Source organism: Bubalus kerabau, chromosome 8 (genome assembly GCF_029407905.1).
Source record: "Bubalus kerabau isolate K-KA32 ecotype Philippines breed swamp buffalo chromosome 8, PCC_UOA_SB_1v2, whole genome shotgun sequence".
In the NCBI taxonomy this organism is placed as follows: domain Eukaryota; kingdom Metazoa; phylum Chordata; class Mammalia; order Artiodactyla; family Bovidae; genus Bubalus; species Bubalus kerabau.
The window spans coordinates 49,605,888-49,630,951 of NC_073631.1; the positions used below are offsets into that span (position 1 = coordinate 49,605,888).

The 25,064-nt window shown below is 41.9% G+C and overlaps 1 protein-coding gene across 2 annotated transcripts in view; it reads right to left on the reverse strand.

Moving 5' to 3' along the window:
• Positions 1 to 18,200, reverse strand: part of PUS7 (pseudouridine synthase 7) — a 57,003-nt gene extending 38,803 nt beyond the window's left edge. The window contains exons 1-4 of one of the 2 annotated variants that reach the window (XM_055590211.1): positions 14,258 to 14,404; positions 8,180 to 8,600; positions 7,217 to 7,301; positions 6,982 to 7,083 (exon numbers count right to left, since the gene is read on the reverse strand). In XM_055590211.1, coding sequence (XP_055446186.1) covers positions 6,982 to 7,083; positions 7,217 to 7,301; positions 8,180 to 8,568 — 576 coding nt within the window. In that variant the 5' untranslated portion in view covers positions 8,569 to 8,600; positions 14,258 to 14,404. Of the gene's footprint in view, positions 1 to 6,981; positions 7,084 to 7,216; positions 7,302 to 8,179; positions 8,601 to 14,257; positions 14,405 to 17,964 lie in introns of those variants that run through there. The other variant, XM_055590210.1, reaches the window with a different exon arrangement.
• Positions 18,201 to 25,064: the final 6,864 nt, after the last annotated feature.

Here is a 25,064-nt window from a genome sequence, read left to right on the forward strand (position 1 = left end):
ATAATGATATAAAGTAACCAACGTAGAAGGGTACAATTTCAGAAGTCTTTTTTTTTCTTTAATTAATTATTTTTTTATTGAAGTATAGTTGATTTACAATGTTCCAGGTGTAGAGGAAAGTGATTCAACTATACATACATAATTACAAGATATTAAATATAGATAGCTCCGTGGTATATGGTAGGTCCTTACTGTTTACTATACACATACTAGTTTGTATCAGTTAATTCCAAACTCCTAATTTATTAGTCCCTCACCCCTTTCTCCTTTGGTAACCTTAAATTTGTTCTCTGTATCTGTGAGTCTGTTTCTGTTTTGCAAATAGTTCATTTGTATCATATTTTAGACTCTACATATAAGTGGTATCCCATAGTATTTATCTTTCTCTGTCTTATTTCCCTTAGTAGTTCCCTCCATGCTGCATATTATTTCATTCTTTTTGGCTAAGTAGGATCCCAGCATATATATGTACCACATCTTAGTTACCCATCCATCTGTTGAAGGATATTTAGGTGCCTTTCATATCAGAAATCTTTTAGACCTTTACAAATTGCAAATCATAAGAACCCATTTACTGAGTTTGTCCAGCTGCCAGGTACTATTACCAATCATTTTACAATCACTGTCTTATTCAATCCCCATCAGTTCCCTATCAAGCCACCAGCACATTTATTTAGAGACGAGGAAAGTGAGGCTGAGAGAAGTTAAGATTATATATTTGGAGGGGAGCAGAGCCAGATATGAATTCCAGGCCATCCAATTCCATAGTCACCCATCACAGACGCTCCCTTTCAGGGACTCAGCTAAACAATGAACACCTCAGGGCTCACAGATGGAAAAGCAGGTGAGCTGTGTGTTTGGGGATATCAGAAACTCGATTCCCTGAATAATGCAATCTAATCTACTCCTGAGTCAAATGAACCCTGCCCTATACTGAGAAACTTTATAATGACAATCCAGTATATTTGTTACTAAAAGAGAAAAATCTACATCAAGAAAATGTAAACTAACTAGTTATACAACTGTTTTTCAATTTCTGAATGTATCTTACACTGAGAAATACATTTCATACCTGGATTCAGTATCCAGCAATATATATTAATATGTGATGGGTTAGTTGCTAAGTCGTGTCTAACTCTTGTGACCCCATGGACTGTAGCCTGCTAGGCTCCTCTGTCCATGGGATTCTCCAGGCAAGAATACTGGAGTGTGTTGCCATTTCCTTCTCCAATATATTAATATGCGTATGCACCTTATTAAAAATCTTTAAAAAATGTACAGAACAGTACTTAACCCTTATAATGTGCAATGTACTGTTATTTCCTATTTCATTTCATTATGTTAGAAAAATGTTGGTTAGCAAGAACAGTTTCTCTGAAGAGCTAAACAAAAATCGACAAATCTCTGGCCAGGCATTCCAAATAAACAAAATAAGAAATGAAAGAGGAGAAATAACAGCCAATAACACAGAAATACAGAAAACCATAAGAGAATACTATGAACAACTACACGCCAATAAAGTTTCTTCACCAATCTAGAAGAAATGGACGAGTTTCAAGAACATACAGCCCACCAAAACTGAATCAGGAAGAAACAGATAATTTGAACAGATGGAGCACTAGAAATGAAACAGAATCTGTAATAAAAAATACTCGCTGCAAACAAAGGTCCAAGACCAGATGGTTTCACTGGGGACTTCCATCAAGCATACAAAGAGAAACTTACACTGATCCTTCTCAAACCCTTAAGAGGAGGGAACAGTCCCAATGTCATTTTAAGTAGCCATCATCCCATACCAAAACCAGACAAAGACACTCACTATAAAGAAAAATATTATCTTTGATGTAAAAAATTTTAACAAAATATTAGCAAACTGAATCTAACAACACATAAAAAAGATTATACACTATAATCCAGTTGGATTCATCCCAGGGTCACAAGGATGGCTCAACACATGCAAATCAATCAATGTGAGGGACTTTCCCTGGCAGTCCAGTGGTTAAAACTCTGTGCTTCCACTGCAGGGGGCACAGGTTTGATCTCTTGTAGGGAAACTAAGATCCCACATGCCAAAAAAAAAAAAATTAATGTGACACATCACATCAACAAAAGACAAAACCATATGATCATCTCAACAGATGCATAAGAAGTATTTGATAAAATTTAACATCCATTCATGATACAAACTCTTACCAAAGTGGGTACAGCATACAAACAAAAGCAAAACTAAACAAATGGAACCTAATCAAACTTACAAGTTTTTGAACAGCAAAGAAAACCATAAACAAAAATGACAATCTACCAACTGGCAGAAAACATTTGCAAATGATGTGACTGACAACAGATTCACTTCCAAAATATAAACAGCTCATATAGCTCAATATAAAAACAAACAAACATGGAGAAGGAAATGGCAACCCACTCCAGTGTTCTTGCCTGGAGAATCCCAGGGACGGGGGAGCCTGTTGGGCTGCTGTCTATGGGGTTGCACAGAGTTGGACACGACTGAAGCGACTTAGCAGTAGCAGCAGCAGGCAGACAGTTTAAGAAATCTAAATGCTGATGATAAAAAACTTTTCTCTGCCCCACACTCTTTCTACCCTTAATTTCTATTCCACAGAAGCAAACACTTGAAACTATTTAGCCATTGTTTCTGTTATTTAAAAGCTATGGTACATATACACAATGGAGTATTACTCAGCCATTAAAAAGAATACATTTGAATCAGTTCTAATGATGTGGATGAAACTGGAGCCTATTATACAGAGTGAAGTAAGCCAGAAAGAAAAACACCAATACAGTATACTAACGCATATATACGGAATTTAGAAAGATGGTAACAATCACCCTGTATACGAGACAGCAAAAGAGACACTGATGTATAGAACAGTCTTATGGACTCTGTGGGAGAGGGACAGGGTGGGAAGATTTGGGAGAATGGCATTGAAACATGTAAAATATCATGTATGAAACGAGTTGCCAGTCCAGGTTCGATGCACGATACTGGATGCTTGGGGCTGGTGCACTGGGACGACCCAGAGAGATGGTATGGGGAGGGAGGAGGGAGGAGGGTTCAGGATGGGGAACACATGTATACCTGTGGCGGATTCATTTTGATATTTGGCAAAACTAATACAATTATGTAAAGTTTAAAAATAAAATAAAAATTAAAAAAAAAAACTGTTGATTACTAAAAATAATAATAATAATTAAAAAAATAAATAAAAACAAACAAACAAACAAAAAACCCAATCAAAAATTGGGCAGAAGATCCAAATGGCTATTTCTCCAAAGAAGATAATATAGGTGGCCAACAGACATGTGAAAAGATGCTCAACACTGCTAATTATTAGAGAAATGCATATCAAAACTACAATGAGGTACTGCCTCACACCAGTCGGAACGGTCATCATTAAAAAGTGTACAAATAAATGCTGCAAAGGGTATGGAGAAAAGGAAACACTTTTAAACGGTTGGTGGGAATGTAAATGGTGCAGGCACTATGGAAAATAATCTGAAGGTTCCTCTAGAAACTAAAAATAGAATTACTATATGAACCAGCCATCCCACTCCTGGACATATATTTGGACAAAAGCATAATTTGAAAAGATACATGTTCATGGCAGCACTATTTATAACAGCCAAGACATGAAAACAATCTAAATATCTATTGACAGATGAATGGATGAAGACGAGGTATTTATACAATGGAACACTACTCAGCCATAAACAAGAATGAAGTAATGCCATCTGCAGCAACATGGATGGACCTAGAGATACGTATACTAAACGAAGTCAGTCAGAAAGAGAAAGACAAATAAAATATGATATACCTTATATGTGGAGTCTAAAATATGATGCAAATGAACTTACTTACAAAACAGAAACATTCTGACAGACACAGAGACCAAACCAAAGGTAACCAAAGGAGAAAGAGGGTGGGAGAGGAATAAATTAGGAGTTTGTCATTAACAGATACAAACTACTATATACAAAAACATAAAAAACAAGGTCCTACTGTACAGTACAGGGAACTAACATATTCAATATCTCATAATAAACCCTAATGGGGGGAATTCCCTGGCATCCAATGGTGAGGACTCTGTGCTCCCACTGCAGTAGGCGTGGGTTCAATCCCTGGATGGGGAAACTAAGATCCCATAGGCCACAGTGAGGCCAAACACACAGAGAAACAAACAAACCTAATGAAAAAAGAAAAAAAAAAAATTTATATATATATATATATATAAACTGAATCACTTTGCTGTACACCAGAAAATAACACAACACTGTAATTAAAAAAAAATAATGTTGGTTAAGATACAGTACACTAATTTCATGACCCACTGATGGACTGTAACTTGTAAGCTAATAAGATGTAATATAACTACTACTGGCTAAACCTAAGAATATTCTAGCAAAATAAAAAATATAAATGAATACGTATGTAAAAGAAAAATACATTATAATATAGATAAGACATTTTCCATATTGAAAAGTGAGTCTAGGGGAAATCCCTGGTGCTCCAGTGGTTAGGACTCTGCAGGTTTGGTGCCTAAGATCTTGCAAGTTGAGTGGTACAGCCAAAAAAAACCTGAGTCTAGACCTAGAATTCACTGAAAGCAATGAGATGGAACCATAGTTTGTATGTATGAGTGAATACATATTCAGACCTCAAAAACTCAGAAAGTTTATCCTTCTATTTTATAGATGAGGACACCTACCCAAGGTTCATGCTCTTTAAGGTAAAATCTTTCAGTAGATGGCATAACTATAATTTTTAAGGTGATAGTAAATCTTGCCATCTCTGTAGGAAAAAACATATTATAGAGATAATATATCACTGCATTGCCTGGACCATCCTCCTAGAGTGCTCTCAAAACCAATTCTTGGGAATTTTCTTCTTGGCATTGTTGACTATTTTGTCTATGAGTAAATTCAGTCATTAAAGGCTATGGTTTTTCCAGTAGTCATGTATGGATGTGAGAGTTGGACTGTGAGGAAAGCTGAGTGCGGAAGAAGTGATGCTTCTGAACTGTGGTGTTGGAGAAGACCCTTGAGAGTCCCTTGGACTGCAAGGAGATCCAACCAGTCCATTCTAAAGGAGATCAGTCCTGGGTGTTCTTTGGAAGGAATGATACTAAAGCTGAAACTCCAGTACTTGGGCCACCTCATGCGAAGAGTTGACTCATTGGAAAAGACTCTGATGCTGGGAGGGATTGGGGGCAGGAGGAGAAGGGGCCAACAGAGGATGAGATGGGTGGATGGCATCACTGACTCGATGGACGTGAGTTTGAGTGAACTCCGGGAGATGGTGATGGACAGGGAGGCCTGGCATGCTGCAGTTCATGGGGTCACAAAGAGTCGGACACAACTGAGCGACTGAACTGAACTGAATTGAAAATTTTAATAGTACATACTTCTGAGAAATTTTGGTGGGGAGAAGAGGGTTGAAGGCAAACAATAAATTCTGAAAGTGAAAAAAGCAAAAGTGACATCGCTCAGTCGTGTCCGACTCTTTGCGAGACTGTGGACTTTGCCTGCCAGGCTCCTCCGTCCATGGGATTTTCCAGGCAAGAATACTGGAGTGGGTTGCCATTTTCTTCTCCAGGGATTTTCCCAACCCAGGGATCAAACTCAGGTCTTCCACACTGCAGGCAGACTCTTTACTGTCTGAGCCATGAGGGAATCCCCCCAAATTCTGAGAAGTTACAGTAAACTCTTTCTACCTGGGAGCAATGGAAGTGGCAATTTCTGATAATCCGAAATCCAGCAAGTCATCAAAATATAGTGCAAGATGAATTTAACACAAACTTACAACTCTAAAAGTCTTATGCTACAAGATTCTTAGAATCTTGTAAAGTATTTTCTTTGCTACAGAGATCACCTAGAGCTGCTGTGTCCCTTATGGTAACCACTAGCCATACACGGCAACTGAGCACTTGAAACATGGCAAGTCTGAAATGAGATGTGCTACTGGTATAAAGTAACACAGGATTCTGAAGACTTGGTAGGAAAAAAAGAAAATAAAACATGTCATTAGTAATTTTGAAAATACTGATTATATACTGAAATATTTTGAAAATAGTAGGGCAAATAAAATATACTGCCAAAATTATTTGCCTGTTTGTTTTACATTTTTTGAAGATTTGAAATTAAAAACATGTCTCGCATCACAATTTCACTGGACAGGATCATGGAGGTGGTAGTTTAGTTGTTAAGTCATGTCCAACCCTTGTGAGCTTGTGCACTGTAGCCCACCAGGCTCCTCTGTCCATGGAATTCTCCAGGCAAAAACACTGGAGTGGTTACCATTTCCATTTCCTTCTCCAGGGGATCTTCCCAAGCCAAGGACTGAACCCACATCTCCTGCATTGGAAGCAGATTCTTTATGGCTTAGCCACCAGTGACAGCACTAACTGAGAAGAGTAAAACTTCCGTAACAAACAACTGTAAAAAAGGCACTTACTGTTCTATTTAGTAGCTGAGCTCTTTTTGTTATGAACAGAAGTAGTCTCAAGATAAGCAAAGCAACACTCCCTTACCTCCTTCCCCCAATTCCCCTCCCTTCCAGTGCCTCATTTGAGACCAGGAGGCCTTTGGAGCTGGGCCATGGCCTCCCTGTCAGGACCACACTCTGTCAGGCTGTGATAGTCCTTCGCAGCAGACGCTATGTGATACAATGGTCACTCTACAATTCCAAACAGCAGATTTTTTTTTGTCGATTTGTGGTCATGTAAAAAAAATTTTTTTAAGCAAAAACAACTTTTTTTTTCTTTTGGTCATAGTTTATCTGAATACTTGTTACCTGCCACTGATAAAAAACATTTTTTAACACAATGCTCTTTCAGATCAAATAGGGCAAGTCCATCCTTTTGTTAACTACTGTAATTCTTCCAGAAGACACTTATTAAACATCCACCCAAAAAGACGCAATGAAAACCTTAAAAAAAACTTCTCACGTGTTTTTGCACTACTTACCTCAATGGCAACACTGGTTTCCTTATTTTTAAAAAGCTGGAGCTCTTCTAAATGTTGCTTTTCTTCAGCTGTTAAAACTGTAAATACATCTTCTGAAGGATCCTTTAAAATAACCACGAGAACTCTCAGTGAGTCACACACAGAATTTGAGGCTGTCAAAGCTCTGTATTTCTGTGATCTCCATGAAATATTATTTTTATACAGAAGGTGACTTTTGCTAGAGAGCTGTTCCTACCTCTTCATCTACTGGGACAGACAAGTCACTCAAATGGCTGATTTGTCCATCTCTTCCTATTTCATGAACGACAAAATCAGAGTATCTGAGGAAAAGAAAATCAGAGCATTATCATTTTGCTGCCTATTAATTTTAGGAGAAAGTTTGTCAACAGTAAGCCTTATTATTGTGCAAACAGGTATTAAAAATAAAAACTCTCAGTGCAAAGTCATGTAGTTATTTTTTCTGGTTTCATGATGAAGTCTAATCCACATCTTGGCCTGGTACCAGGTACAGAAAAGACCTTCTGAGCTTCTAGAACACTCTTCCAGAAAAATGCCTAGGTCAAAGCTTATTAATGTTGCCCTATGATTATATAGTTCATTCTAAAGTGAATCATGAAACACAGCAAATTTAACTAAATTGGAAGCTAGTGTATCTACCTTGAGCCACCCTGAAGCTTACCTTTATGCTAAATACTTTACATACATTATTTAAAGTCCTATTAACTATTCCCAGGTAGCATTATGACCCATTTTTTGGACAGGGATTCTGAGGCTCAAAGGATTTAAGTAACTATGAAGTGGCTGAACTACACTCACAGCCAGATCCACCTGGCTACAAAGACTACCTTCTCTCTCCTGTCGATGTGGCCCATTCAGGTAAAAGAGTTTAAGATTTTAAGACCAATTCAAGGGAAAACTCGAAACCATTTAATTACCATTGAAAGTAATATATTTTAAGGAAATACCCATTCACATACTAACAAAGCAGGCCACAGGGAAATTGCTATTTTTTACTCATTTTATATTCAAATAGTTTCATTTACTTATTTGGGCAGCTTTCCTTCATCCTATTCCTGACCGACCACTGGTGTGAAAAATCCTTGGGGACAGAACACTAAAAATGGAAAAATAGACTGATTTATTTTTAAAGAAAAGAATTAATAAAACAAAAATAACTTGATACAAAAACAAAACGAACCTTTCTTTTAAGATTCCTGAGAATCCCTGGTGAGAACTTACGAACTTGGTGATGCCCACATCCAGCTCAGTGAGCCCATGCTTCATCATGTCTGCAAAGCTCTCTGCTTCCTCCTCCTCCTCACCCTCCTCTGAGAGGCCATCTTCCTCCTCCTCTTCCTCTGACGGAACCTCAGAGTTCTTTTCACCCTGTCCAGCAGTTTCAGGAGGCCCAGACACCTTTTCGCTGCTGGGTAGAGAGCTGTTCTCTAGCCCATCTTGACCTGTGGTTGGACAGCATCCTGAGACCTTCTGTCTTTTGGCCTCCTCAGCTGGGGCCACACTGTCATTATCTTCGATGGCAACGGACCCCCGTTTCAATGACACACTAGTCATTTCTGTCATCTCCATTTTCAAGTATCCAAGAAAACATGTAAGAGAACCTTTTAGAAGGAAGAGAGTAGGTGGTAAAAATCACTTCTATACAGAATTGGGTTTCAGCAAACAGAGGCACAGTTAACTTTGTTCCTAAGGTCCTAAGTATAATTATTAAAATAATTCTTCCAAATATGCTTTCAGTGGCATAGAAAAAATGGTACAGCACTTCTGCAGGGAATTTGATATCAAAAGCCTTTAAAATATGTATGCCTTTTGACCCAGAAATACTTCTTTAAGGTATTATCCTAAGAAATTAATTAAAGTGTTTCAAGTTTTAGCTGTAAGGATGCTCATCTCAGTGCTTTTACATAAAAAAAAAAATTAAGAACAATGACATTAAGGTACATAAGCTAAACAATATGTAAAACCAATGTTCAAAGAAACTGGAAAAGGCAGTTACTTCTGGGAGAGGGTACAGGTGACTGGGGACAGCAGAAGACTTGTTTTCACTGAATACCACAGTTGTATCATCTAACTTTTGCTTCATGGATCTTGCTATCTTTTCGAAAAACTGATTAAGATAAAAGTGTATACATACATTTACTGACATGAACACATACTCATTTTTTTTTTTTTTTTTCTTTTTGAAGCAAGGAGAATGAGATTTCCCTAGTGGTCCAGAGCCTTCCAATGCAGGGGATGTGGGTCCGATCACTGTTCAGGAACTAAATCCCACATGTCTCGGGGCAACTAAGCCTGAGCCTCAACTACTGAGCCCGAGCACTTTAGAGCCTGGGTACACAACTAGAAAAGCCTGCATGACACAGTGAAGACTCAGCACAGCCAAAAAGTGAAAAATGGACTTAAAAAAAAAAGCAAAGAGAGCAAAAAGTTGTTTAAGTACAGAGTTTCAGTTTTTCAAGATAAAAAAGAGCTCTACATATTGGCTACACAATGTGTATGAACTTAACACTACTGAACTATATACTTTAAAATGGTCAGAATGATGTTGTGTGTATTTTGCCACAATTAAAAAAATACAGATCATTTAAAGCTAGTACACAAATTACTGAGCAAAAGTCTAGGAAGCCATATATACTTTGCAGTTCAGAGCACACATTTATTAATATCTAAGACTGCAAGTGCCTGTCTAATTTGATTTTATTTGATGCTCTAGGTGAAACAGGGATAAGGCTTTTTTCTATTTTAATTATATTGTTATTTAGTCGCTAAGTCATGTCTGACTCTTTTGTGACCCCATAGACTGTGGCCCGCCAGGCTCCTCTGTCCATCGGATTTCCTAGGCTACTGAGTGGCTTGCCATTTGCTTCTCCAGGAGACCTTTCCAACTCTGGAATCAAACCCATGTCTCCCGCATTGCAGGGTGGATCCTTTACCACTGAGCCACCTGGGAAGCCCTATATTAATTATATAGGGAGATGCTTAAAGTAACATACAAACTCAGTAAACATAAAGAACATAAATGAGCAGAACATCCTAGTTCTCTTGGTTAGCCAGAATCCCATCCATAGAAGCATCTACAGCAGAGCAATAATGATGAACTAAATTTTAAGAATCCATGTTTGATCTTGCCTCATTGTCAAAAATCAAGAATGGAAAGAAAAGGAAAAGGAAAAAAGGATCATGACAGCTACAAAAAAAGGGGGGGGGGAAGGTAGAGAAAAATGTCAATAAAAATAATTTTGTTTGAAAGACAAAAAAAAAGAAAACGGAAGAAACCAAGAAACAGGAACAGAAGTGGACTGCAACTAGTTGTACAATTTATAAAATTATCTCTTAATTCAAGTAAGAAAGCATTTTTTATGTGTTCTAAGCAAGGTATAGCAAAAGAGAACACTGACTTATGTGATGTTGGTGCTATTTCATTCTCATTTTATTTCAACAAAACTGCTCTCGGAGATTGTACACCAGTGACGGAGGCAGACGGGGCCCGGGGCTTACTTGGAGACATGGCCACACACAGAAGATCACGGGGCCACTGGTGGTGAGGGTGTCGGAGAAGACCCCTTCCTAATGAAAGACCAGAAGTGAACACCTGAGCTAAGCTTTGGGGACTGAGTAAGAGAGAGGCTGTGGAAAAGTGGGGAGGAAGGTGGTGCAACATGCACAGAGAGGCTCGGAGAGCTATAGGAAGCCCACCAAGCTGGCCCCGCATCACAAAGAGTAAAACATACAAGGAGAGAGCCTGGAGTTAAGGCTGGGAGCTGGTTAAAGCCACACCAGGCTGAATGCAGGAAATTACAGCTGAAAAACCAAACTGCCGTCTGATTCATGAGTCAGAGATATTTCATGGCATCTTTTCAAAGAGAAAGATGGGGTTAGGCTGGGAGATTAGGTAAGACAACTGAGGAAAGAAATCAGCTTGATCTAAGGCCGAGGCGAGGGTAACAGAAGATGGAGGTGGGTTCAGGAACATTTAGGAGGTGGTGCGGACAGGACTGGGTGACCAATGTGGAGGAAAGAGGAAATACTATAGGATGACTCGGGTTTTCCATCCTGGGGACTTGAGAGGGTAGGGCAACTCTTCCTGACATGGGGACCCCAGAAAGAGGCACAGGGGCATGGGGGTGGGGAGGAGACAAGCACATGTACAGGTCTGCAATGTTGCTGGCACCTGGCAGACATCCCTGAGTCACTTATTACACTGTGTCACACACAGTCTTCCCCCCAAACCCACAACAGCTCTCCAGGGGCGGTGTGGACCTCGGCCAGGGTCTGAGCACGTCCTGTGAGCTGCTGACCCAGAACCGTGGCCTCCGGAGCGAGCAGCATGGCTGCAGAAGCGCCTGCAGGAAGCCAAGAAGGAGGCGCCGCCCACTGAGACGCCATACGCTTGCACGATGCAATCATCCTGCCTGAGGTGGTGGGCTGCACGGTGGGCATCTACAATGGCAAGACCTTCAACCAAGTGGAAATTAAGCCTGAGATGACCACACAGGCTAGGCGAGTTCTCAATCGCCTACAACCCAGTGACATCAGGGCCACCCATTTGTCCCAATTCACTCCCCTCAAGTAGCCTGCCAGCCAAAAGAGACACAGACATCTCTAGAAGAAACAACCCCTTCCCCACCCCACGTTCCCAGCTGGCATGACAGGATCTACCAGGAGGTCCTGATACCCTTCCGAGTCCTGCACTCTGCTCTCTTCAGGGAGGGCTGGAAATGGCAACCCACTCCAGTGTTCTTGCCTGGAGAATCCCAGGGACAGGGGAGCCTAGTGGGCTGCCGTCTGTGGGGTTGCAGAGTCGGACACGACTGAAGCGACTTAGCAGCAGCAGCAGCACATCTACCTCCTACCCAGAATGCAGAGAACTCATCAGGCTCTTTCTCAACAACCTGAGGGCCAAGAGCCTCAACAAAAACACCAGTTACTTCCTCTTCCGCATTCTGCTTCGGCACCGTCCATCATCCAGCACTGTGTTATTTCCAATCCTCCACACACGCCTCTAACTCAGGCCCAGCCCCCACAGGTCTCAATCCCAGCCTGACTGCTCACAGAACTCTCTCCAGTGGGAGGTCCTCCATATCTGTATTCTCAGATTAACCTAGTCTCACCTGATTTGATGGACATGAAACTGAGCCAACTCCAAGAGAGAGTGAAGGATGGGGGAGCCTGGTGTGCTGCAATCTGCGGCATTGCAGAGTCCATGACTGAGCACCACCACCACCACCTGTCCTTAAGACTCACCTGAAGACTTTGAGGCCCAAATCCCATGCCCTCCTCTCTATTAAGTCCACATCTTCCCATTTTACCTCCCTTCATGTGCACTACCCATATAGGCACCCAAACACCAGGCTTTCCTGCCCCACTTTCCAGCTGTTTAACTGGTCAGAGTCAATAACCTCTCCTAGCCCCTGTTCTTCAGCTGAAAAACATGAATAATATGCGCTTCCTAGGACTGTTGTGAAAATGAAATGAGATGACAAACACAGAGTGGCTAGCCACAGTAGGAACTAAATAAATGCTAGTCTCTTGTCCTCCTTCAAGAGGTGTGCAGACTCTCTGAGGATATTAACTCTCTAATACCTGCCAGAGAATCCAGAGAAGTATATTAAGCACGAGTAGATATTTTTGAGAAGTACTGAAACAGGTGCTGAAACTCTTCCCCATCTTCAGAGATCAAAGACACACTAAGTAGCAATTCCCTAATGAAATACTAGCCCTGGGCAATGACATCAATGGCCACTAACATCACAAAAAAGAGACAACCAGACACTGCAGGCCCCTGAAAGGACATGCTGTTGTCTATGAAGTTCTTACTGACTGAAACTATGTCTACTAGTTTAGATGGCATAAAGAGACAGAAGATGTTACGTTCACCACCAGCACAGGGAAGCAAGCAGCAGAAGTCTGAATGTGGAAAACCCAACAAGGATCAAGACAGTCCCTCAACTAATGAATAGCAACAGGAAAAGGAGGAATAAACCTGGATCCTTCTTTGAATCCAGGTTCAACAAGCCAACTGTTAAAAATGTATTTATGAGACAATCAGGGATATTGAAACAGTGGGGACAGTTGATGACATTAAGATAGTATGGTCAACTTTTAAGGTGCAATATCACTATTCAACTCAGTCGCTCAGTCCGACTCTTTGCGACCCCATGGACTGCAGCACGCCAGGCTTCCCTGTTTATCACCAACTCCCGGAGCTTGCTCAAACTCATGTCCATCGAGTTGGTGATGCCATCCAACCATCTCGTCCTCTATCATCCCCTTCTCCTCCTGCCTTCAATCTTTCCCAGCATCAGGGTCTTTTCTAAGAAGTCAATTCTCATCAGGTGGTCAAAGTATTGGTGCTTCAACTTCAGCAATATCACTGTGGTTACACTTAAAAACAGAATCTTTATGTTTTAGAGATACAGACTGAAATCTTTATGGTTGAAAAGATATGAAGTCTGGACTTTGTTTCAAAATAATTAACCAGTGGTGAATGGAAGTGGAGTAGGGTACAGATTTAAAACAAGACTGGCCATGAGTTGATAGTTGTTGAAACTGGGTGATGGGAACATGGGGATGTCATGACGTCATTCTCTCTACTGTGCATGTCTGAAATGTTTTATTATAAAAGCTCAAGGTATAAAAAGATACACTAATTATTCTACCCTCATCAAACCACCACTCTTTCTAGCTCTACTGCTCCCTCTCTCCCATCACCTGTTCTTCAAACACACCAAGACCTCCAGTTCCAAGATACCACCTTTTCCATCTTCATTTCCTCAAGTACTCCAAAGCTCAACAACTGCAAACTCCTAACCAATACTCAACACTCTTGCTCACTAGTCCTGCTGCAAGATCCCTGTCAAACCTCAACTGAGGACCAATTCTGCTGTCTCCACCTGTGCTCCTGGCCGGAGAACACAAGGCCAGGTGAGTGGACCTCTCATGACAACCCTCCAGGCTGTCTTGCCATCCCTCCAACTCCTGTGCACCATTCACCAAGAAAACAGGGGTCCTCAGGCAGTGCCCCTCCTACCAGCAGAGTCACAAAACCCCTTATGATAACCACTGCCAAACAACGGCAGCCCTCTGAAGAGAGGTCCAGACTCATTTTAACACTCACTCACTCCTCGTACCCGTATTTCATCCCCTCAGCAAACACTCACCGTGCACCTCTGTGCCAGGCATTATTCCAGGCACCATACACGACACAACACGACACACAAGCAAATCAAATAAAGTGCCCAACCAGCATGAAGCTTACGTTCAGGTGGAAGATCTGGCTTCTACTCCATGCTTTTCTCCTGCATCTCGAGGTGCTCTTTTCCCCTCCTGCTCAACTTACAGCTTACACTTGGCTTCCCCGGCTTCCTTCCCCAGTCCTGATTCCTTCTCAGTCTCGTTTTCCAGCCAAGACCCATCTCCAACTCCCTGTTCACTCAAGGGTCCAAGGCAATGGGAACAACAGCTAAACAATGACAGATGTGCACACTGAGCTCATTTAAGCCTCTCTTCCGCCCTGTGACTTATGTGTCATTATCATTCCCACCTTAGCCCCTAAAAAACTGAAGCCCAGAGAGTATCTTGCTCTAGTTCACACAGCTAGTAAGAGGTGGAATTAAACATCAAATTCAACATGCCCTAAAGTGATCTCATCTTTTCCCACCACAAATGCACTTCATTTAAATTGCATCTCTTACCTCAAAGAATCTTAGCAACAAACTACCAGTCACCTAAGCCAAAATACGTGTATCACTCCATCCCCTCATCTTCCCCATGTGAATGAAATTCTAGAAGGTTTAGGACAGGATTGTTATACCTAACATCCCTGGAATGAGGATATTAGCAGATGTTGGATCTGAAGTATCAAGCACTGGTGTCAACTCTTGTTTGGTGAGTGGCAGTCTGGGCATATGACTTGGAGTCTGATCTAGGCTGTGCCCTTTATCAAGTGAGCCACCACTCTGAAGTCTCAGCTCCTTTCTCTGGAAAGCAGAAAAATGATGACTTGGTCAAAGGTCTGTTCTAGCTGTTGTTATTCAACTGTTGGTCATTAATATTTATTATGGATGCTTTCCACCGCAGAACTGTGCTGCTGAGTCTGGGAAAAAAATCAAAGCTTCTTATGGTTCTTTTGTTTTCTGGGCTAATGGTTAAGCATGGCTCTCTCTTTCAAACATCATTTCAATTTTAAGAGACCCTCAAAGCACTGCCAAGAGCACCAAATAAACAGGCCTTTAGTATTTTTTGGCAGTCTTTTTCTTGATACTTTGGACACTTGCCTGATCTCTTTTTCTTGTTACATTTAATTGCAAAGACAAGCTCATTAAACAAAATTATTTTCCATTTGTTTTAGCCGATGGCCCTAATACAGACATTAATTATTAAGGTATATGTATCACAAATGATTATAAATCACTTAATATATATTTTGCTAAGTTCTGTCTGTGGGCCTAGAAGCTGAGAATATATTTACTAGAACAGCTGGACAAACTTCTGGACCAGGAGAGGCAGAACTAAAATCAGCATCAATTTCTTAAGCAGAAAATACATAAAACAATCAGACTGAAATGAAATATAATTCCTAAATGAGAGAGGACCATGTGAATATCCAAGAGGCTGAGAAGAATTTAACCAGAATGATGGAACAACCCTGACTGCCCCCATTCAACTGCTCTAAGGAAATGAGTTTGCATTCAGAAAAATCCAAATATACATATTCAAGTCTTCTATGGCAAAGCTGTAAAAAACGACTGGCTTTAAAAAAAGGGAGGGGGAAAAAAGCGGGGGTGGATAGGGGTGGGAAGTAAAAGGCCTAGCTTTATGAGTTTTTAAAATGGTATTAACATTTCAAAAATTTTCAAAAAACATAAAGCTGCACAAATACACTATCCAAAATAGTAAGACAGCATCTCAAATGTCAAGCAATCTTTATTAGAGACAGAAACTTGATGCTTCTGGGAAGAAAATGAAATCCACTGATACGTACACATGAACTCGAAGTCCTACACAATTCATTACAGGAAATACTAAAGTAATAGATTTTATTTCTTTTAACATTCCAAATGAACCAAATGAGATTAGAAATTTTACAATTTCAACAGTTTTTAAGTTTTTCATTAAGAAATTAGATTCACAAATAAGCTTCCTCTACAATCCACAATAAATATCAAGTTTAGCATTTTCAAAATTTTTATGCAACATTGATAGTCCCTTAACATTATTTCCTGCAAAATGAACGTTGAAAAAACAGCAATATTAATCTCAATCTCATCTGTACTTCAAAACCCTCCACAACTTATCCTTTTTAAATGCGTCTCTCCTCCTCCTCTGCGAACCATCAAGAAGCCCTCCAGCTCTCACAATAAGGAGCCCTCTCATTACGGCAGGGCACACACTACACTCTAATATGTGAAGTAATGAAATCCGTTAGATTTGTTTATTTCACAAATATTTATTGAGCACCTCTTATTTGTCTGGCACGGTCCCAGGCACTGGGGAAAAGAAAATTTCCTGCCCCCACTGAGCTTACATATAAGAGAAAAAAATTAAAACAATCTCAGGAAACACACATCTGCAAAAGCCACTAATCAAGCAGAGTAAGGACAGTGAGAATAAGAGGGGTGCTCTTCAGTGAAGTCTAAGGAGGTGACTTGTGAGCAAAGGCTTGAAGAACTAGACACGAAAAGCAGTGGAAACAGGGCCAACAAAGGACCTGAGATGGGAGCAAACTTGGTCAAGGGACCAGCTGGACTGTCATTTCTCTCTCCTGCTGCTGCTGCTAAGTCGCTTCAGTCGTGTCCGACTCTGTGTGACCCCATTGGCGGCAGCCCACCAGGCTCCCTCATCCCTGGGATTCTCCAGGCAAGAACACTGGAGTGGGTTGCCATTTCCTTCTCCATTTCTCTCTCCTATCTGGGGCCACAAGCCATGTTTTACTAATCGCTCTACTGTACCAGTTTCTACCAAAATATAAGTTCAAAAGGAGTTGTAAATGAATACATACGAACTGTTGGCTACTCTGCCTAATGACTGACCAAAATCACTGCATATCCAGCAGTCCCTTTTCAGTATGACTGTACAGTAGTCTGATTTTTGACTGTTCCCTCAATTGCCAAGGCAGCCCCAGGAGATGGGGCATGCCCGATTCACGGATGATTAGAGACTTGAAACAAAAACCAATCTTTAGTTACCCTATATTTTCGGAATTAAAAAAATTCCGAAAATAGGAATTTTTGTAGGTCTGACAACAGAACTAAATATGTGAAAGACTAAACTCTCCAAACCTTATTTCTTGGCAGGCCCTAATACCTATGCAATGAGAGTGTACTTTTAAATCTCTCGGTGCAGGGCTGGCGGTAAAGACACCTTGCGGATTAATTTCAACACGCCCAGCAACCCCTGCTGCATCCACTCATTTAAATCTGACCGAGAAAAACTCTGGTTTGCTCCTACACTGGAAAACGTCTATAAAGCAGTCACCTGAGAGCCTGCCCGGAACATAGTAGGATCGCTGTTAGTAATGAGATACATAAGAGGATGAAAGAACGTGGGCGGGCCCAGCGGTGCACGGGAGCGCTGTAAAGGGCTTCAGGATAAAGGAGGGTTGTCTCTTCCGGGAAGAAGAAGAGTTTAGGAACCCTCGGGGGCAAAGAAGAGGAGGAGTGGGACAGGGATCCACGCGCTGACAGCGCCGCTGGGAGGAGAGAAGGCGCGGCGGCCGCTAGGACCCGCCCGGAGAGCAAGGAGGGGCGGGGCTGGCACCGCCGAGGCGCAAGAGCAGCCGGGCTACAGCCGCGCTCCCGCGGGCACGATCCGTAATGGAGGCGCTGTGGACGCGCCGCGGGCTCAGAACACGACCGGGACTCCTTCCGAGTCCATGCTGCCCCTCCAGGGTGGGTTTCGGGCCGGGGCGCCGGGCCGAAGGTTGGCCGCGGAGCCCAGGCGGCAGAGGGGAGGCCGCACACTTACCCGGGGCCTGAGAGCGTGCGCGCGGCGCAGGCCGGGCGACGAGAAGGCAGGCACGCTGCTCCGGGCGCAGGAGGAAGGCGGAGGAAAGGGCCACTCGGAAGAACCAACCACGAGAGCAGGCCAGCATAGGCAGCGAGCTCGGTTTACGCCGAGGCCCCCGCAGCGCTCAGGCTGACTCACAGCCGCCTCGCTCGCACACGTGCGGCGCACCGACGCGCCGCTGCCTGCCGGCCCCTCCCCTCAGGGCGGAGCCTGCCCTCAGCCGCAGGCTTCGCTTTTGGCCCTGCCCACACTCCAGTACTCTTGCCTGGAAAATCCCATGGACCGAGGAGCCTGGTGGGCTGCCGTCCATGGGGTCGCTAAGAGTCGGACACGACTGAGCGACTTCACTTTCACTTCTCACTTTCATGCATTGGAGAAGGAAATGGCAACCCACTCCAGTGTTCTTGCCCGGAGAATTCCAGGGACGGCGGAGCCTGGTGGGCTGCCGTCTATGGGGTCGCACAGAGTCGGACACGACTGAAGCGACTTAGCAGCAGCAGCAGCAACCGATCAGGGGAGGCGGTCTCACCCGCTTCATCCTGCTGCTGCTTCTTGGACCTGGGGAGGCATCGCGCGCGCCATCTTTTGGCCTCGAAACCTGTGGGGGCTGGAGCTCACTGTGGTCCTTTCACTGTAGGAGCGCACAGGCTGCCGCGCTTGGACTTTGGTGGGGCTATAAACCCAGAGAGAAATTGCAGTGTCATATGGTAATTATGTCCATGGGGACCATGGGGCCGCAAAGAGTCAGACACCACTGAGCGACTGAACAACAATGGTAATTTAAAAATTTTTGACTAACCCCCATATAATTTTCCATAGCAGCACTTCAGTTCAGTTCAGTCGCTCAGTCGTGTCCGATTCTTTGCGACCCCATGGACTGCAGCATGCCAGGCTTCCCTGCCCATCACCAACTCCGGGAGCTTGCTCAAACTCATGTCCATGCAGTCAGTGATACCATCCAACCATCTGATTCTCTGTCGTCCCCTTCTCCTCCTGCCTTCAATCTTTCCCAGCATCAGGGTCTATTCCATTGAGTCAGTTCTTCACATCAGGTGGCCAAAGTATTGGAGTTTCAGCTTCAGCATCAGTCCTTCCAATGAATATTCAGGACTGATCTCCTTTAGGACGGACTGGTTTGATCTCCTTGCAGTCCAGGGGACTCTCAAGAGTCTTCTCCAACACCACAGTTCAAAAGCATCAATTCTTTGGTGTTTAGCTTTCTTGTAGACTTGTTTTCAAACCCTGGGTTTACATGTGGGAATCTGGTTAGTTCATTATAGGTAATTCATGCAGACTGGTAGTGTTCTATCCTGCCTTCCTCTTATATTATTCATCTCAGTTAAGTACTTCGGGTAATTTTCTGTCCCTAATGCATGTACAATCACATATTCTTGAACTGTGGTTAGTTCATAGGTTAATGTCCTAATGACAGCAAACTGCAAATATTTTTACCACACCCACACAGTAGAAATTCAATCTAAATTTAATTTTTCCCATACGGTTGACCTAGAACAATATGGGGATTGGGGCACCGACTCTTTGGTCATTTGCTGTTGCTCAGTCACTAAGTTGTGTCTTTGGCGCTCAGCCTTCTTTATGTTCCAACTCTCACATCAGTTCATGACTACTGGAAAAACCATAACTTTGACTATATGGACCTCTGTCACAGAAGTGATGTCTCTGCTTTTTAATATACTGTCTAGGTTGGTCATAGCTTTTCTTCCAAGGAACAAGCATCTTTTAATTTCATGGCTGCAGTCACTGTCTGTGGTGATTCTGGAATCCAAGAAAAGAAAATCTGTCACTGCTTCCACTTTCTCCTCTTCTATTTGCCATGAAGTGATGGGACCATATGCTATGATCTTCGTTTTTTGAATGCTGAGTTTCAAGCCAGCTTTTTCATTCTCCTCTTTCATTCTCATCAAGAGGCTCTTTAGTTCCTCTTCACTTTCTGCCATTACGGTGGTATCATCTGCATATCTGAGGTTGTTAATATTTCTCCCAGCAATCATGATTCCAGCTTGTTGTTCATCCAGCCCAGCATTTCACATTATATACTCTACATATAAGTTAATGAAGCAATATATAGCCTTGTCATACTCCTTTCTCAATTTTGAACCAGTCAGTTGTTCCATATCTGGTTCTAACTGTTGGCCCACATACAGGTTTCTCAGGAGACAGGTAAGTTGGTCTGGTATTGTCATCTCTTTGAGAATTTTCCAGTTTGCTGTGATCCACACAGTCAAAGGCTTTACATAGTCAATGAAGCAGAAGTAGATGTTTTTCTCTGTCTGGTGGAAAATCCAAGTATAACTTGATAGTCAGCCCTTTGTATCTGCAGTTCCACATCCATGGATTCAACTAACCGTGGATGATACAGTACTAAAGTATATATTTATTGAAAAAAATCTGAGAAGTGGACATGGGTAATTCAAACTTTTGTTGTTTGAACTGTCCTTTAAGAAGTATCTTCTCTGAAACTGTGGCCCAACTCTTTACAAACACATATGGAGGAAAGAATGTTCACATTACTTTGTATATTAACTAACTCCATGGTCAAAACTTACCCTCTTTGCAATTCAGCCTAAGCTGCCTTAGACAAGATCCAAGTAAAATATGCATTTTTACTTTTTTTGTTCTCCAAAAAGGCAGTTCTTTATTGGCTTTTATAGTTAAAATAACACGGGAATGTTCAAAACTTCTTCCCCATTCCAACTCCCTTTAATAAACATTTGACAGCTTAATGTTCTCTTTGACTTTATGTTTTTTTTTTCTTTTCTTTTTTTTTTTTTTACTTTACAATATTGTATTGGTTTTGCCATACATCAACATGAATCTTCCACAGGTGTACATGTGCTCCCCATCCCGAACTCCCCTCCCACCTCCCTCCCTGACTTTAAAATTATATCCTAACATGTATATTGCAGTTGAGCTATTTCAAATCCTGAAAGATGATGCTGTGAAAGTGCTGCACTCAATATGCCAGCAAATTTGGAAAACTCAGCAGTGGCCACAGGACTGGAAAAGGTCAGTTTTCATTCCAATCCCAAAGAAAGGCAATGCCAAAGAATGCTCAAACTACTGCACAATTGCATTCATCTCACACGCTAGTAAAGTAATGCTCAAAATTCTCCAAGCCAGGCTTCAGCAATACGTGAACCATGAACAACTTCCAGATGTTCAAGCTGGTTTTAGAAAAGGCAGAGGAACCAGAGATCAAATTGCCAACATCCACTGGATCATAGAAAAAGCAAGAGAGTTCCAGAAAAACATCTATTTCTGCTTTATTGACTATGCCAAAGCCTTTGACTGTGTGGATCACAATAAAGTGGAAAATTCTGAAAGAGATGGGAATACTAGACCACCTGACCTGCCTCTTGAGAAACCTATATGCAGGTTAGGAAGCAACAGTTAGAACTGGACATGGAACAACAGACTGGTTCCAAATAGGAAAAGGAGTACGTCAAGGCTGTATATTGTCACCCTGCTTATTTAACTTCTATGCAGAATACATCATGAGAAACGCTGGGCTGGAAGAAGCACAAGCTGCAATCAAGACTGCTAGGAGAAAAAAAAAAAAAAAAAAGACTGCTAGGAGAAATATCAATAACCTCAGATATGCAGATGACACCACCCTTATGGCAGAAAGTGAAGAGGAACTAAAAAGCCTCTTGATGAAAGTGAAAGAGGAGAGTGAAAAAGTTGGCTTAAAGCTCAACATTCAGAAAACGAAGATCATGGCATCTGGTCCCATCACTTCATGGGAAATAGATGGAGAAACAGTGGAAACAGTGTCAGACTTCATTTTTTGGGGCTCCAAAATCATTGCAGATGGTGACTGCAGCCATGAAATTAAAAGACACTTACTCCTTGGAAGAAAAGTTATGATCAACCTAGATAGCATATTGAAAAGCAGAGACATTACTTTGCCAACAAAGGTCTGTCTAGTCAAGGCTATGGTTTTTCCAATGGTCATGTATGGATGTGAGAGTTGGACTGTGAAGAAAGCTGAGTGCCGAAGAATTGATGCTTTTGAACTGTGGTGTTGGAGAAGACTCTTGAGAGTCCCTTGGACTGCAAGGAGATCCAACCAGTCCATTCTAAAGGAGATCAGTCCTGGGATTTCTTAGGAAGGAATGATGCTAAAGCTGAAACTCCAGTACTTTGGCCACCTCATGCGAAGAGTTGACCATTGGAAAAGACTCTGATGCTGGGAGGGATTGGGGGCAGGAGGAGAAGGGGATGACAGAGGATGAGATGGCTGGATGGCATCACCGACTCGATGGACGTGAGTTTGAGTGAACTCCAGGAGTTGGTGGTAGACAGGGAGGCCTGGTGTGCTGCGATTCATGGGGTCGCAAAGAGTTGGACACAACTGAGCGACTGAACTGAACTGAACATGTATATTATGTATAATATTCAGGATCCTGCTTTTACACATCAGCACTATGGATTGGGCTTCCCTGGTGGCTCAGACAGTAAAGAATCCACCTGCAATGCAGGAGACCTGGGTTCCATCCCTGGGTGGGGAATATCCCCTGAGGAGGGCATGGCAACCCACTCCAGTATTCTTGCCTGGAGAATCCTCATGAACAGAGGAGCCTGGCGGGCTGCAGTCCATGAGGCTGAGAAGAGCTGGACACACTGAATGACGAAGCACAGCACTATGGATTGCTAACTGCCTAAACACACAGTTTATCTCTTGTTTCATCCTTATTGTATCATATTCTGCCCATCTTAGATGCCTCTTTCCATTTTCCAGATAGTAGTTAATTGTTTTTTGTGCTCCCTCAATCAATGCAAACATATCCCTTGTTGAACTTACCTGCACTCAATCTTAAATTAATATTCATGTCTATTTCCTTCACCAGACTGAGAATTCTTCAGAGGCAAAAATTTGGGTTTAGAGTAATCTTTTTTCTCTTATTTTTTAAAAATTTTTATCAGAGTTATACATGAGTTAGAGTCAATTCTGCAAAAATCCTGTAAATTTTGCAATGAAACAGCAGAGACTATATTCCCACCTTACTCCTTCCCTGTTTCTTCTTCTTCAACGTCATTTCACCTTTTTCCACTGGTTATTTTAATATTTACCTTCATTTCTATGAAATGTTTACATTTCTATTTCTTGCTATGTCGTTGTTAGGCACTATCTATTGACTTCACTTAATGAAATATGAGGGTTCATCTCTTCTTCCTTCCCTTAGCTCTTCCCCAACCCCCACCACACTTCCCACCTTTTTATGTGCCCGATATCATTATATTGTACTTTAAAACAGATTTGTGTTAACTTCATTATGATTAGGCAAACATCTTGAGCAAAGTAATATACTTTGATTAATTCTATTCCCTTCACAGTTTTTGTTTTTCTTGAAGTTAATAATGGTCTTATTTTGTTTTACTATTCATCATTAAACCAAGCCCTGCCTTCTTAATGATTGTTTAAACCTCTCTCTCCAGAGAGTCTGACAGACAAGGAGTTCTATCAGTCTTATCTTTCAAAGGCATCTCTTCTGGAACCTTCTGACCTGTACCACCTACCTCAAGTGCACAGTTGTTGTTAGGGCTTCCCACTTTATTTTTCTCCTCTGCATGTTTCCCATATCACATGCACTCTTTTCCTTTGTTTAGTCCTCATTTTAATGGAGTACATACATCTCCAGTAGCTTTCTGAAGGAGAAATAAACGAAAGGGAAATTTGTTGAGGTCTTGAATGTCTGAACACACCTTTATTCTTTATCCACATTTGATTGGTAGTTTACTAGTCATGTACAGAATTTCAGTGTGAAATAAATTTTCTTTTGAAGTTTGACAGACATGCTCTAATATCTTCTGGGTTTCTTTGTGACCATTGAGAAATTGAATGATATACTGATTCTTGATCCTTTCTAAATGATCTCTTTTTTTTCCTCTCTGGAAGCCTAGGATTGTCTTTCTGACCTCAGCGTTCTGCAGTTTCACAGTGACAAGCCACAGGATGAGTCAGGTTGTAATCCATTGTGCTTGGCTCTCAGTGGGTCCCAGTTCAATCTGAAACCTCTTGACCTTTGGTTTGGAGAAATTTCTTTAATTATTTTGCTGGTGATTATTCTTTCCCTAATCGCTGTTTGTTTTGTTTTGTTTTAGAACTCTTATTTTTTGGATTTTAACCCCCCTGGAGTGGTCCTCTAATTTATTTTTTCTTTCCTATTTTTTACTTACTTGATCTTTTGCTTCCCACCCTCCTCCCCACCCCCGCCCCAGGATACTTCCCAACATTCATCTTCAAATTATTTTACTGAAATTTTCATTTCTACTATTATATTTTTTGTCTCTAAATGCTCCTTTTAAAATAGTAGACTGTTAACTGCTTTATGGTTGCAATGGGGGTCACGCATCTCAGGATATAAATAAAGTTTTCTCCTCGTTGAATGTTTTCTGTTTTCTCTAAGGGTTGCTTATTTCCCCTCCCCCTGCTTGCTTCAGTCTCCACTTTAACACTTGCACGTTTGTTTTGAAGTCGTCAAATCCCTGGGTTCGCTATTTAACTCTTGATGGCAGTCCTAATTCTCCTCTCTAGCAAAGAACAGGCTTCTTTGGTCTCTGCAGTTGGCGAAGTATATATTAGATGCCGAGTCCTTTTCCTCCTTTCAGCTTCCGGAATGTGATCTGCACCCTCCAGGTAGAAAGTTGGAGGGTCACCTCTAGGTGTATCTGATCTGCGGTAAAAGAAGTATCCAAAGATAAAAGACATGGGAAATTCCGCAGCTAAACAGTCCGACCAAATTACATTAAAGCCAGTCGACAAGCCCCCTCACACTCTCAGAACATCTGGTATATCATCGGAAATATAAGTTGAAATGACTTAAATGGAATTTATGGTGTGGAGGGAGGGGTACCTTCAAGCTCCATTATTAACGACCTCAATGCAGTGGAGAAGATTTTACCGAGGTTAAGAAAGACCTCCTCACCGCCCCTCCTCTCCCCGGCTTCTCCTTCCAGAGGGGTTGATCCGACCCCCGGACGGCAGGGGGAGCCTCTGCACACGGCCTCCGGCTGCACTGGCAGAGCCTCTCTGG